This window comes from Cervus canadensis, chromosome 3 (assembly GCF_019320065.1).
Source record: "Cervus canadensis isolate Bull #8, Minnesota chromosome 3, ASM1932006v1, whole genome shotgun sequence".
Classification (NCBI taxonomy): domain Eukaryota; kingdom Metazoa; phylum Chordata; class Mammalia; order Artiodactyla; family Cervidae; genus Cervus; species Cervus canadensis.
The window spans coordinates 97,054,545-97,069,137 of NC_057388.1; the positions used below are offsets into that span (position 1 = coordinate 97,054,545).

General features: G+C 43.8%; 1 protein-coding gene across 1 annotated transcript in view; it reads right to left on the bottom strand.

The window, feature by feature from the left end:
- KIAA1549 (KIAA1549 ortholog) overlaps window positions 1-14,593 on the bottom strand; it is a 125,099-nt gene that overhangs the window by 70,923 nt on the left and 39,583 nt on the right. The window contains exons 2-5 of the mRNA XM_043463833.1: window positions 6,223-8,910; window positions 4,904-4,992; window positions 3,676-3,853; window positions 1,434-1,564 (exon numbers count right to left, since the gene is read on the bottom strand). Coding sequence (XP_043319768.1) covers window positions 1,434-1,564; window positions 3,676-3,853; window positions 4,904-4,992; window positions 6,223-8,910 — 3,086 coding nt within the window. The remainder of the gene's footprint in view (window positions 1-1,433; window positions 1,565-3,675; window positions 3,854-4,903; window positions 4,993-6,222; window positions 8,911-14,593) is intronic.

Below are 14,593 nucleotides of genomic sequence, written 5' to 3' on the forward strand. Positions count from 1 at the left end.
AACACACCGCACCCCCAGGATACAACCTCCTCATCTCATACAACGGTTGCCTGTCCCTGACCAAATATTGCCTGGTACCCAGGGCTCCAGTGAACTCTCCTATCAGGAGAGAGGGCTGATGTAGACACAGACTCTATAGCTGATAGGGAAAGATGAATGAGGTGCTAAAACCACCTTCTTCCTCATTCCTAAAGACAACCACTAATGGTCAGCAGATGCTTACAGAAAACTATTAGCATGAAAGTGAAGACCCAAGATAAACATAGAACAATGGCAAAGAATGCAGAGAAAACTTAGGACACGGAAGACAACCTATTAAAAATTAAAAATTCTAAAAAAAAAAAAAAATTAAAAATTCTAATTAACATCCTCAGAAACTTTCAAAGGAATACTGTAACATCATTCAAGATAAGCCTGTGTTATTATAGAGAGCCTGCAATGAAACAAAGAACAAATAACAATGAAATGATAGCTAAAAGAAAATTCAATAGAGGAAATGAACAACATAATGAACACAGCTGAGGACTACATCAACAACTTGGAGGACAAGATTTAGAAATCTGTAAAAGCAGGGAACTTCAAAAAGAGGTAGAAGGACTTCCCTGGTGGTCCAGTGGTTAAGAATCCACCTTACAATGCAGGGGACTTGGGTTTGATTCCTGGTCAGAAACTAAGATCCCACATGTCGCAGGACAATGAAGCCCATGTGCCTCAACTACTGAGCCTGCCTGTGCCACTACTAGAGAGAAGCCCTAATGCCACAATGAAGAGCCTGCACACCGCAACAAAAGATCCCGCATGCTGCAACTAAGACCTGACCCAGCCAAAAATACATAAATAAATATTAAAGAGAGAGAGAGAGATGGAAAAAGTAACAAATAATGCATGGGGAATCCAGGATCACCAAAATCTTTTTAACATGAATTCAAAAAAGAGAAAACAAAGAATATGGAGGAATAAATATCAAAGAAATGTAAAAACATCAGTTTCCATGTGGTACAAAGCCTGTTCTTTGATTAGTACCATATTCTGTTCATACAGTGAAGCACTGCATTTCATGGTATTCCATAAAATGAAATTCCATACTATGAAACTCTGGTGTATTCAGGCATTCCCCTCATTGGATATTTAAGTTGATACTGTTCTTTTCTAGAACATTCTTACATTTCCCACATAGGCCCATCTCTCTTCAGCTCACCACATCTGAGCTCCCTGGTTATTGGGCCACTCCGTAAACTTTCAAATATACTTTAGTCTATTCATGCTCTGTGGGCTCAATGCCATGCAAAGAGATGCTCTCTAATCCATGAAAACCGAATCTCCTCTGCTGTAGGGAATTAGTAAGAGTTAAGTGTGTCTGAAACAAACCATTAAGAAACGGGTTTCTCTTTAAAAGATAAAGCATCTTGCTCTGCACTCAAGGCTGTGCTCACCTGCACCGTGAGGTTGTACCCCCCCTGCCGGTGTTTCCTCACTTCTGAGAGAGCTGTCATCAGGCCTTTCTCGATGCGCTGGGTGAAGTTGCAGAAGCCGGTGTCCACACTCTGAGGCACAAACTGGAGCACTGAAAAGAAGGACAGCAGCACAGTCCCCTGAACCAGGCATTTCTTGAGTATTTAAAATGAGGAGAGGGACAAAACAGTGTCTAAATCAATGAACTCTGACCCATAGTACATGGTTAAGTTCTATAAAATTATTATTTTACTGAGGGATAGTGGGTGTACATGATTATGTAAGTTTCAGGTGTACAACACACTGATTCACAATTTTTAAAGGCTATATTTCATTTATAGTTATAAAATACTAGCTATATTCCCTGTGCTATACAATATATCCTTGTAGCTTGTTTATTTTATACATAGTAGTTTGCAACCCCTTAATCTCTTACATCTATATTGTCCCCACCCTTGGTTCTCTCCACTTGTAAACACTAGTTTGTTGTCAACGAGTCTATTTCTTTTCTGTTATATTCACTAGCCTGATTTATTTTTTAGATTCTGCGTAAGTGATATCTCATAGTATTTGTCTTTCTCTGTCTGACTTAATTTCACTTAGCATAATACCCTCTAAGTCCATCCATGTTCTTGCAAATGGCAAAATTTTCATTCCTTTTTATGGATGAAGAGTATATATATATATAGGGATTCCCAGGTGCTCAGCAGTAAAGAATCTGCCTGCCAATGCAGGAAACACAGGAGATGCAAGTTCGATCCCTGTGTCAGGAAGACCCCCTGGAGGAATAAATGGCAACCCACTCCAATATTCTTGCTGGGAAATTCACATGGACAGAGGAGCCTGGCGGGTTACAGTCCATGGGGTCGCCAAAAGTCTAACATGACTGAGCATCACATCACACACACACACATCACATCTTCATCCATTCATCTGTTGATAGGCACTTGGGTGCTTCCATGTCTTGGGTTATTGAAAATAATGCTGCTATGAACACTAAGGTGCATGTATCTTTTTAAATTAGTGTTTTCATTCTTTTGGATACACATCCAAGAGTGGAACTGCTGGGTCATATGGTAGTTCTATTTTCAGGTTTTTGAGAAACCTCCATACTGTTTTCCGCAGTGGCTGCACCAATTTACATTCCCACCAACAGTGTACAAGGGTCTATGATATATTATTTACATGTATCATATCACGGAAATGTGGAAAGCCAACTGTACCAAAGGACTACATGCAATGTGAAGTGACTCATACCATTTTAAAATGGAAAAATATCTAAGATAATAACTGGGGCATCAAAAGATACAACACTGAAACATTTGAAATATAAATAAATTCACTAGTGATGAATTCTTAAGTATGTATGGGTGAAATGACATGTTATCTGATATTGTTTTAAAACACTCTAGCTTCCTCAAAAAAATCTGTGAGATAAAAGAAACAAAATTGGGAAAATGTTGATAATTTTTTAAGTTTGTATACACATATGTGGTCTAACTGCAGTATTCTTTCTACTTCTGTATGTTTTTAGAAGTCCATGATAAAAAGTTAAATGACATTAAGGAATTACAGCTAATCTCAGGGGGTGTGACAATGATACTGTGAATAGATGTGTGTATGTATGCATGTGTATGTTTTATGTGTGTGTATATATGTTTAATAGTCTTATCTTTTAGAGTCACAGGCTAAAATATTTATGAATGAGATGACACGAGGCCATATCAAAATAACATGAGAGGAGGGGGTTTATCTGGGGACAAAGATGTAACAAAACTGGCTAGGAGTTGAAAATTGTTGTGTGTTAGTCACTCAGTTGTGTCCGACTCTTTGCAACCCCATGGACTGTAGCCCTGCAGGTTCCTTTCTCCCTGGGGATTCTCCAGGCAAGAATACCAGAGTGCGTCGTCATGCCCTCCTCCAGGGGATCTTCCCAACCCAGGGATCTTCCCAACCCAGGGATTGAACCCAGGTCTCCCGCATTGCAGGCGGATTCTTCACTGTCTGAGCCACCAATTGTTGAAGCCGTACAATGAGTACCTAGGGGTTCATTATATTATTCTCTGCACTTTTATATAAGCTGGAAATTCTCCATCATTATAAAGTTTTTTGAAATTTTGAATAACAAATTTTGACACAATCCTCCCCAAAGTATTTTAAAACATAAAAAATAAAATGAAACTCTATTTACAAATCAGAAAAACTATACTTAAGTCTTCTTACCTGTTTGAACTTGGAACCTGGACTCTGGCACAAGGAAGGAGGGTTTCACAGCCAAGATTAAAGGAGTTTGGTCTCGTACAAGTTTACTATTTATAAGTACATTGATGACGGATATTGCCGTGTAAACAAAGGGACCAGATGTTACCAGAAAAGTGAAGTCAGCGAATAGTTCATAAACCTATAAAGACAAAAGACATTAAATAGAAAATTTGAGGGTAACATAATTCAAAGTAAAGGAAGTTGTATTGAGTAGAAAAATAATAAAGTTAAAAAAATAATTTTAAATGAAGGGGCATGGCTTCAGAGATAATTAAAATTTTATTTTAGTTATTCCTCTCACATATCTGTCAACTTTCTCAACAAAAGCACAAAATTACAAGAGCAAGGACTGTGAAAAAGAAGAATAGTTAATAATAGGAACCAAATAAGGAATTAAGAAAAATTCAAGGTGTTTTATTGTATTTAACCCACATAAAAAGGAGCACTTACTCTATGAAGTAGAGCTATCCACAAGAAGTACGTGAGCCACATATGTAATTTTTAAATTTCTAGTAGCCACATTAAAAAAAATAAACAGGTGAAATTAATTTTAAAGCATTTTACTTAAACCATATATGATATGTCATCTCAATTGCAGGCAATGCAAAAACATGATTAATGAGATACTCTGCATTCCCTTTTGCACTGAGTCTTTGAAATCTGGTGTGTATCTTGCACTGACAGCACATCTCACTCAGGACAAGCCCCATTCCACGTGCTCAACAGCCACACATGGCTCCTGGCTCTGTTCAAGATGATGCCAGGCTAGAATGTGGCTTTGTGAGCTCAGCAGGGGACAGGAGGCACCAGCAGGAATCCAGCCTAAAGCACCTAGAAACCCATCTCACTCGATGCACAGAAACATACATACACACTCACTGTAAACTCTCATCCAAGCCCTTTCATGTAAATCAAGGGAAGTGAGATCCTTAGGTCATCACCCCAGACTCAAGTCTTACAGCCCTTTGTTCCCACTCTGCCAACACGCCCCCTGATGGACTAAACCTGGCCTCGTCTGGGGTCAGAAAGGCTTCCTTGGAGAACTGGATGTCTGAGGGGTGATCCAAAGGAAGAGAAGGTGTCCACCAGGAGGAGGGAGGGGGGAAGAGGAAAGCAAATGTCCTGCTCCCACTGTGACGTGCAATCCAGCCAAGCTCCCCCTGCAGATTTCCACACCATGCGGACCCACCTTGAGCTCCACCACACGGTTGAAATGGGTCCTCAACACCTCTTTGATGGATGTGATGATATACTCCTGCACGGCTCTGCGGGCCAGCACTGCAAGGCAGGTTAGTGTCGTTATGAACGGGCTCCCTTGGTCTCAGTGTGGAGAAAAAAGACCCAGTGCGTTCTCCTCCCTCCTCCCAGCTCCGCTTTCCCTGACCACTCGGCTCCCTGCCTGCTCCACCTCTCCTGCCATCTTCTTCCTTTCTATCCCGCATCCCCATCCCAACCAACAAGCAGAACCAGGCTGCTGATCAACCGCACTTTGTACTTCAGTGCGTATGAACAGGACACTGGCTGAATGCACACCTGCCACTTCTCAGGAGGAACAAGTGGGAAAGTCTGACGGGAGGCCACAGTCACCAGACTTGTTCAGACATGACATCCGGGGTACTCCAGTTTTCTGCAACTAAAGTGGCCGAGCAGCTGCAAGAGAAGCTGCAGCCTGTCGGCTGGTAACTCAGACAGCAGGCTGGGGGGAAAGTCAAGGTCTGTGACCCAGTTCAGAGGATGCTAAGTCACCCCATGTTGCTCTCCTCGGCTTCTCTGATGGCCCAGATGGTAAAGAATCTGCCTGCAATGCAGGAGACCCAGATTTGACCCCTAGCTCAGGAAGATCCCCTAGAGAAGGGAATGGCTACCCACTCCAGCATTCTTGCCTGGGGAATTCTATGGGTAGAGGAGCCTGGCAGGCTAGTCTGTGGGGTCAAAGAGAGTCGGATACCACTGAGTGACTAACACTTTCATGTAAGAACAAAGTGCCCCCTCTTTTCCAGGAAAAGTGAGAACAGTAAATGAGTAAGAAATTGCAGTAGAGGCCCTTACACGTTTGTCCAACTAACTGCTTAAACTAAACATGAAGGTGTTTAACTGTGTCATCTATACATCCAATGGGTTATGAGCTCCAAAGACAAAGATCCTAGCAAACACTTCTAAGGCTCATTTAAATCTGTTTTCACTGCTGTTCATCTGTAATATTTTGTGGGCACTTAACTATATAGGCCAGGCATTGGGTTAAGTATTTTATATGCGTTAACGCATTGAAATCTCTATAACAATCCAAAGAAGTAAGTGCCACCATCCTCCCTGTTTAACAGTTGAGGAAACTGAGGCTTAGAGAAGCTAACTGCCCAGAGAACTCATGAGAGCTGGTACAGCAGTGAGGAGTTGTCTGGGTCCAGAGCTTATACTTTGCCCCAATGCTACACATTATACACGTGTTTCCTATGAGCACCTTCAGAACATCACCCCAACTGAGAGAAGGGACGTGAAGCAGAGCCTTACCAGTTGTGATCAGATAGGCGTCAGGAACCGTAATATCACACACATATGGCGACTTGGTGGTGACCAGTGCTGGAGTATGAACTGATGCTTCGGGAGTGGGGGTGGTCACGGGCTGAAGGGACAGTGCGGGGAGAACCGTGCTGCCCTCGTGGGGATCCTGACTGGCGGGTCTGCTGTTCAGGGTGGTGCGACCGGAATTCTCAGGGGCAACACTGGTACCAGATGTGCTTGGTTCAGTGGAGGTGTTCCTCGGCAAATCCGCGGGTGTGAAGGACAGCCCACGCGGACCACCGGTAGGCTCTGTAGGCAGAGGCGAGGGGGTCATGTCAGGAACAGACGAGGATGCTGACGGCAGGTACCCAGCGGTGACCAGCACTGTGCTGGTCGGGGTGACTTCCGAGAAAGAGGGTAAGACAGACGTGTGATCGTTTATAGCACTGATATCACCAGAAGGTGTCGGGGTTGAAAAGAGAGAAGGTTCAGTTAAAATAGCTGAAGTAGGAACAGCAGTCCAAAGTGACATGAAGTGAGAGTCAGCAGTCAAAACGGGCTCGGAGCTGGAGGGCACCAGCGTGGTGACTGCGGATTCACGGGACATGAGTGAAAACTCAACAGAGGAGGTAGTTTCAGTGAAAGCTGAGGTAAAATGAGCTTCAGTATCTGTCAGCGACACTGTGGGCGCTTCAGAAAACTTCAGAGAATCAGAGGGAAAGCTGGAGTGTCGTGACATTTCAGAGTAACCGGGGAGGAGAGTGAACGTGCTTAAAAGAGAGTCTGAGCTTGGCCAGGGCTGAGAAAACTGCAGGTTTGTGGAGCCGGGAACAGAGAGCTGCGGTGACTGAGAATTGATCACGTCGGTCAATGTAGGTGTCTCAACCAAACTGGAAAACGCCTGAGAAACAAAGGTAGACAGATCCCTTGACCTCAGAGACGGAGAAGCAAATACTTCTGAAGATGGAGGGACCCCGCTGCTGTATTCCAGAGGTGGAGTAGAGAAAAAGCTGGACACAGAACCCCAAATACTTGCAGTTTCATGTTGGGAAAAACTGACAGGTTCTCGGTCCGGGAAAAGCGAAGACTCTGCCAGCGGGTCCGAACTGTAAGACGGAAAAAGACCTGGGCCGCTGACAGCAAGTGACGGTGTGTTTCTGTTTGCTGTGACGGGGAAAGAAGAGTCGAGAAGGATGCTGGGGGTGACCAAGGATGGCACGGCTGTCACGCTGGACGGCATCACTTGAGCGACAGAGGAGGAGCCCAGAGCAGCATCGGGTGACACAGGCTCCGAGAGGCGGCCGTGGGGAGAGTACACCCGCACGGTTACAACACTGCTCATCTCCCCCTCGGCTGAAACACCGACGCCGGTGGCTGAGATTTCCCCGGACGGAGAAGAGAGAGGAACCATCGGCCTGGAGGGGAAAAGTGTATTGAACTCTTGAGACTCTTCCTCAAATTCAGGGAAGTCCGTGATGAAGCTGCTCAGTGGAGAGATGCTGCTGGCTCCCAAGGGGGTGGGGGACGGGGTCTCAGCACCATCCCCCGATCCCGCATCCTTCTCCGTGAAGGTCGTCGACAGCACGGGCCGGGAGGACACCTCAGCGCAGGACACACACTGCGTGTACGGCCTGAACAAAGACACCGGGCTCCGGACATGGGAGTCACCCGCACCACTTGGGACCACTGAGTGGCCAGGCAACTCTGATGCCTCACGGGAGTCGCCGGAAAGAAAGGGGTTATGTGACACACTGGCGGATTGAGCAGAAAAGGATCCAGACGCCAGAGGAGTTGGAAACAAAGCCCAGTGTGCACTGCTGCTGCTGAAAGCAAGGACCATCGGCGACAGAGCTGCAGAACGGCGTGTGCCTGGAGAGACGGTTTTGTCTAGACTCTGCCCCAAAGCAGTGGTGACATCAGGGTACCTGTCTGTATCTGTGACCAGAGCATCCCCTGGAGGCGGTGAGACCTGCCCTGATGGGGGAGATGGCTGCTGAGTAACATCATCGCCTGGTAGCCAGGACTCTGAAGACTGCGAGCTAAGAAGGAGGGTTCCTGAGCCCTCTGCTCCTGAAACCATGATCTCTGGCAAAGTCCTGCTTGACACGTGCCCACAAGCATCAGAAGGATAAAATGCCAAATTCCTACTAGGCATTGGAATTATGCCCTCGGAAGTGGGAAAAGCTGACCGAAAAGCACTGAAATGACCAGGGAGCTCAGCATACGTGGTTGGTTGTTTCACTGTGTTTAGCCAGGCTGATGTCACTTCTTCATCTTGTAAAGGTATGACGGGTAACGATGGAGTCAGCACGGAGTCTAAGGTTTCCTTGGGCAGCTCTGGCGGGCTGACTGTGACGTATCGTACCGGCGAAACCACGCGCGAGGCGGTCCAATAAGTCTCTGGCAAGAAGTTGTCCATTTCATCGTCATCTAGGACCTCGTTGCTCGTCACTGCCACATAATTTGCCGCAAAGATGCTAGGATCTGCTGTACTTTGGGTCCATTTTCCTTCGTTAAAAAAGGCTGTATCAAAAGCCGTGGTAGATGGAGATGATGTGACGTGGAGAGAACTGCTTTGCGGGGACCCTGGAGCGGTTTCTGTTAAGGCCACGTATGCAGTGCTGGGCACAGTGCTTTCCCTCGGCATGAGCTCCACAGAGGAGAAAGAAAGATTGTGCTGTTCCAGACGGAGCTCATCTAGGAAAATAACAGCCAAGTTCAGTTGAAAGGCAATGAAAAGTCACACTGCTAACATTTTGTTTCAGATATGAAAATATTCTCCATCAACAGATAACCACTCACTGAATATCCACGATTCAAAAAAGTTAAACAACCAATTGAAAGCCAGAAATTGCCAGAGTTAACTGTCAGCATAATACCTGCAAACATTCATAAATTTGAGCACCACTTTTTACTTAAGCATGTTGGGTCTGTCTTTCTGTATACACACACTGACATGTTCTTTTTGCCTTCTCACACCCCCACAGAATACTATAAATAGAGGAGGACGTACGGAGCTGTCTCATCTCTTCTCGCTCATTTATCGCTGAGAAAGAGAAGGTCGGAGAAGGTAATTAAATCAGTTACGTGACCACCCAGATGCAGGTGGAGCTGGAATCTTAGTAGAAGCCTGCCTTGATGCCCAAGCCCGTTTTCCTATTTTTTCAGAAGAGTTGGCTCTTATGAGAAATGAACATGACTACTCTGACAGCACCACGCACTACGCAGGGAAGAGAGTTCAGCAGTTTCCTGGTTATAGGACCTTCCACATCCAGGCTGCAGACTACCTCCAGGCTCACCTCTCATCCTTCCCTGCTCCACTCACACCGTCCCAACTACGCTCTGGCCCAGTGAGCTACCTGCAGTTCCCCAAGCCCAGATCCTCTGTGGCTCAGTGATCTGCACATTCCCCTCTTTCTCTGCCTGGGATGCCCTTCCCCTGCTCTCCACCTGGATTGTTCCTACCGGCCCTGCAGATACAGCCCAGGTACCACCTCCCTCCGCAATGCTCCAAAGGCAGGTGAGTGTCTCTCCCTAGTTTTCTACCTGTCACATCCCTGATCATGTCCCACTGAAATGAACTGTCTGCTCATTACACTCTGAGCGTTTTGAGGACAGAAACTATTGATCTCTCTCCCTAGTGCCTAGCACAGTGAGTGACTTATACTAACAGCTCAATAAGTGAAAAATGAAAGTCGCTCAGTCGTGTCCGACTCTTTGCAACCCATGCCAGAATTCTCCATGCCAGAATACTGGAGTGGGTAGACATTCCCTTCTCCAGGGGATCTTCCCAACCCAGGGATCAAACCCAGGTCTCCTGCATTGCAGGTAGATTCTTTACCAGCTGAGCCACAAGGGAAGTCCAAGAATACTGGAGTGGGTAGCCTATCTCCTCTCAGTGGATCTTCCCAACCCAGGAATTGAACTGGGATCTCCTGCACTGCAGGCGAAATCTTTAGGAACTGAGCTATCAGTAAATTTCAATAAACAGCTGTTAAGTGAATGAATGAATAAATGAATGAATGAACTTGTCTGAGGACCAAGTTCTGATATGTGCCAAAAGCATTCTATCATCCTCTCAAACTTTCATATTCTTCATCCTTGGGATAGCTGTCATGACCATTTAAGTGATTTAGGTATTTCCACCTATAATTCAGATATACTGTACAGAGAGGCAGGAAATACAATGGCCCAGACCCCTGGAAGGCCCAGGGCACAGGTCTTAGAGGAATATTTAAATAGAAAGCCTACAGGGACACTGCACCAGTCAGCTTAATGCTCAGTCATGAGTGCAAAGTTAAAAATCACAAAATACGTAAGAATTCAGGTACTATGAAAAAGAGTCAAGAGAAACCTCCCCCAAAAGTGAAAAGAGAAATCCACACAAATGGTATCAGAACTATAAAGACTTCAGATACTGGAATGATGGTGTACATTTTTCAAAGTATGTCTAATTCATAAATAATAAAGAAAGAACTGAAAACATGAATAAGGAGCAAGAGTCTATGAAAAAAATTGACCAGAAAGATTTGAAAAACCACCCAAAGAACATTTGGAAATGAAAAAATATAATAATTAAATATTGTAAACTCAATAGTGAATAGTGAAAGTTGCTCAGTCGTGTCTGGCTCTTTGCGACCCCATGGACTATACAGTCCATGGAATTCTCCAGGCCAGAATACTGGAGTGGGTAGCCACTCCCTTCTCCAGGGGATCTTCCCAACCCAGGGATCAAACCCGGGTCTCCCGCATTGCAGGTGGATTCTTTACCAGCTGAGCCACAAGGGAAGCCCAAGAATACTGGAGTGGGTAGCCTATCTCCTCTCAGTGGATCTTCTCGACCCAGGAATCAAACCAGGATCTCCTGCATTGCAGGTGGATTCTTTACCAACTGAGCTATCAGGGAAGCCCTTTAAACTCAATATACAATATAAAATACACAATAAACAGCAACTCAGACATAGCTGAAGAGAGGTTTAGTGAACTGGGGAACAGACCTGGAAATTATTCAGAATGGAGCACAGAGGAACAAAAGGAGGAGACATACAAAAGAAAGTAGTGAAGAACATATAGAAGGCAGAATGAGATAGTACAACACACACTGGATCAAAGTTTTAAAAGAAGTAATGGAGGGAATTGAGTGGAGGCAATATTAAAAGAGATAGTGCTAGGAACTCTTCAATAAGAGACATGAATCCTTCAATTTAGGAGGACAAAGAATCACAAATCAGGTGAATTTTTTTTTTAAACCCATACCAACACACATTATGATACCATAGGACACCAAAGACCAAATAAATAAATAATAATAATTGTGCAGGTAGTAAGAGAAAAGGAATGGCAGTTAACCATCACGTAACTACTTCACAGAACTAGGAGCCAACTAACACTGAAACAATGATATCTTCAACATGCTGAGAGAAAACATCTGACATCTAGACTTGAATGACCAGCAGTACTCTCTATTTTTAAAAATAATGACAGTTTCAGATTTTTTTTTTAATGGTTATACTAACAGAAGACCAATAGAAGAGTCTCTCTAAACAAGGATATACATGAAAAGAAAAGGTGATTATCCTGGAGGGAAGATCTGAGAATAAACAGAGAATAAAGGAATGATAAAATGTGGTTAAATCTAAACAAGCATGGATGCTATAAATGACCAATAAAAATGCTATTTAATCTGTAAGGTTACAAGAGACCTAATACAGAATTAAAATAGCTTGTTACATGGCATAGAAGTTGAAAGAGCAGCATTTAGACAAAACTGAATAGATCTTGTGTGTACACACTAAAATTTGTAAATTATATTCAATCATATATTTATATAGATGAACTATTTCTAGCTGGTTCGGTTAGCATCTTAAAGTTACAAATTTACATCAGACAGAAGCTGCTTACTTTAAAGCTGCTCACTTTCTGTGGAATATGACTTTTAAAAATGAATAGATAATTAAAGAAGAAAACTGTTTCTCAGAGATTTTAGGTTTTTTCACAGCAATATATATTAGGTATCTGTTGTCTTCCATACAACTAAGCTCTAGCATTTCTGGTCTATATGCTTTTACTATTTACCTGCCACATTCCAAGCATGAGTAAAAGTAAAGACAATACTTACTACAAATACAGTAAAGTAGCAGCTGCTCTCCTCCATAGTAAAGGTTAAGAAGTGATAAATTTGAGAAGTAATAAAATAATAATATATGCAACTATGCAGCACATAGATTTAAAAGTTTTCCTAAGAATAAATTATTTTATGTGTTTGAAAACTCTGCTATGATTTATTTTTAAATAGAAGACCTGAAGAAAGAGAAAGATCCCTTTTCAATTGAATCAGAAACATACTCATAAGTGCACTGGAAAACTGCAAGAGATAAAACAGCAAAGACAGAAGCATTTAGTGGCTAATTTATGAGCCCAAGTATCTGATGCAACTTAGAATTCAATCAATTCTGCCTACAAAGGACAGGGAACAGGGAAGGCAAAGTGATCAAAAGAATGAAAAATTCTCCTGGCTAGTAAAACAGAGGAACAAAAACTTCCTATTAAGAACTGTGAGGTGAGCCAAGCCGTGGTGCTTTCTCCCCCCTCCTTTTGGCCAAGTCCCAGGAGAAAGAAATCAGCTCTAAAGAGACAGCTGCCGAAATGCCATGGGAATCACTTCTGTAGTTAATTCAGGAAGAGGTTAGAAAACCCAGGTGAGTCTCTCCCAGCAGAAAAAGCTTCCAAGACTCTAATTTCAAGCCCTGGAGATCAATTTTCAAGCTCTCAAGTTCACACAAGCGTGCAAGGTTCTCTCTTGGACAACACAGAGAAAGGAATGGGGATGATACACGTGAGATGGGGGATCTTGTTAAGATATGGGCACTGTGGGGCAGGGCCGGGCCAGGAGAGGGCCCGCTGAGCTTCTGCATACCGCCCAGGTGGGTCCAGACCCAGCCACACTCTGCGTAAAAGTACTAAGCCACTTTCTCCTGTGTAGACGGTACAACCTTGCACCCCCTTCTCCTTTGTAGGTGGCCTGCCAAGCTGCCCAAGTGCCATGCAGATTCATAGTGATGAAAAATTCACAATGCAAACCCGTAGAAAGCACATCAAAGGTGAACCCCAAAGTGAACTAGACTTTGGGTGACAATGCTGTGTCAGTGTAGGTTCATTTACTGTAACAAACGTACCATCTGGTGGGGGATGTTAACAATGGGGGAGGCTATGCGTGGGTGGGGGCAGGGAGTATATGGGAAATCTCTCTACTTTCCTCTCAATTTTGCTACCTGAATGGATCTAAAACTGTTCTTTAAAAAAAATAATAAAATCTTGGGAATTCCCTGGTGATCCAATAGTTAGTCAGGACTTCATGCTTTCACTGCTGAGGGCCTGGGTTCAATCCCTGGTCGAGCAACTAAGATACCACAAGCAGCACAGTATGGCCAAAAAAAAACAAAACAAATAAATAAATATTTTAAAAAATAAAACTTTTTTAAAACTCATATGTGAGCTGCCAGTCTCTAGGAAGTTGCTGGTCTCATTCACACATGCATAATTTGGTATTTATCCTTTTTGAAAGTTGTATTTTTCCATCTGGAAACCCTCCCTAAATACACTAGTCAAACATGGCATTGTGGACTTTTCAAGCTGAATGGATCCTTTAAGACCTTGGCAACCCCCTCACATGGCAAATGAGGCTCAGAGTTTAAGCTGACTTGCTCAAAATAGCATCAGGGCAGAGCCAGCCTAGAAAGGCAGGTTCCTAAGCCCCCACTGGTTGAATGCTCTTCACACCACACCAGGCTGAGGCAAATCAGCGTATTTCATTAAGATTGCTAGTGAAGAAATTACATTGAAAAATATGCTAAGTTGTGTTATAAATGCATTGAAAGCACATGCTAAATTCTGTGCCCCTGAAACCTATGCCAAGGCATGCTGTTTGAGCTCTGAGGTCCCACCGTCCACGTGGGGCAGCTCACAGCTGCAGGCACGGGCGCTCAGAAAACAAAACATCCTCTGAGGGCTGGCCTGGAAAACCCAAGGGACGACAACATCAAAAACCTCTAAAGAGCTTTCATCCAAACAGAACCATTACTTTTGCTTCTCTGCTGAACTGTGGAGTTTGCAAAGCAGGGTGAGTCATCTCCACTCCGTGGCTATTAAGTCCGCCACAGAACAAGAGCCTGCTAGAATCTCTAGGTGTTTGAAAACAAAAGCAGTCAGATGATTAAATCAATAGCCAATGTGGCAAATCTTCAGCACCTTTTATCCTAGTTCTTAGGCTGTCCTAGGAAGGATTTTAGTGCCATTCTTAAAACCATCCTCTCCTTTTCCTACCTTTCATTTTTCTCTCCCTGGTTTAGAAAAGAATATGTCTCTTCTCTTTCTTTCTCCA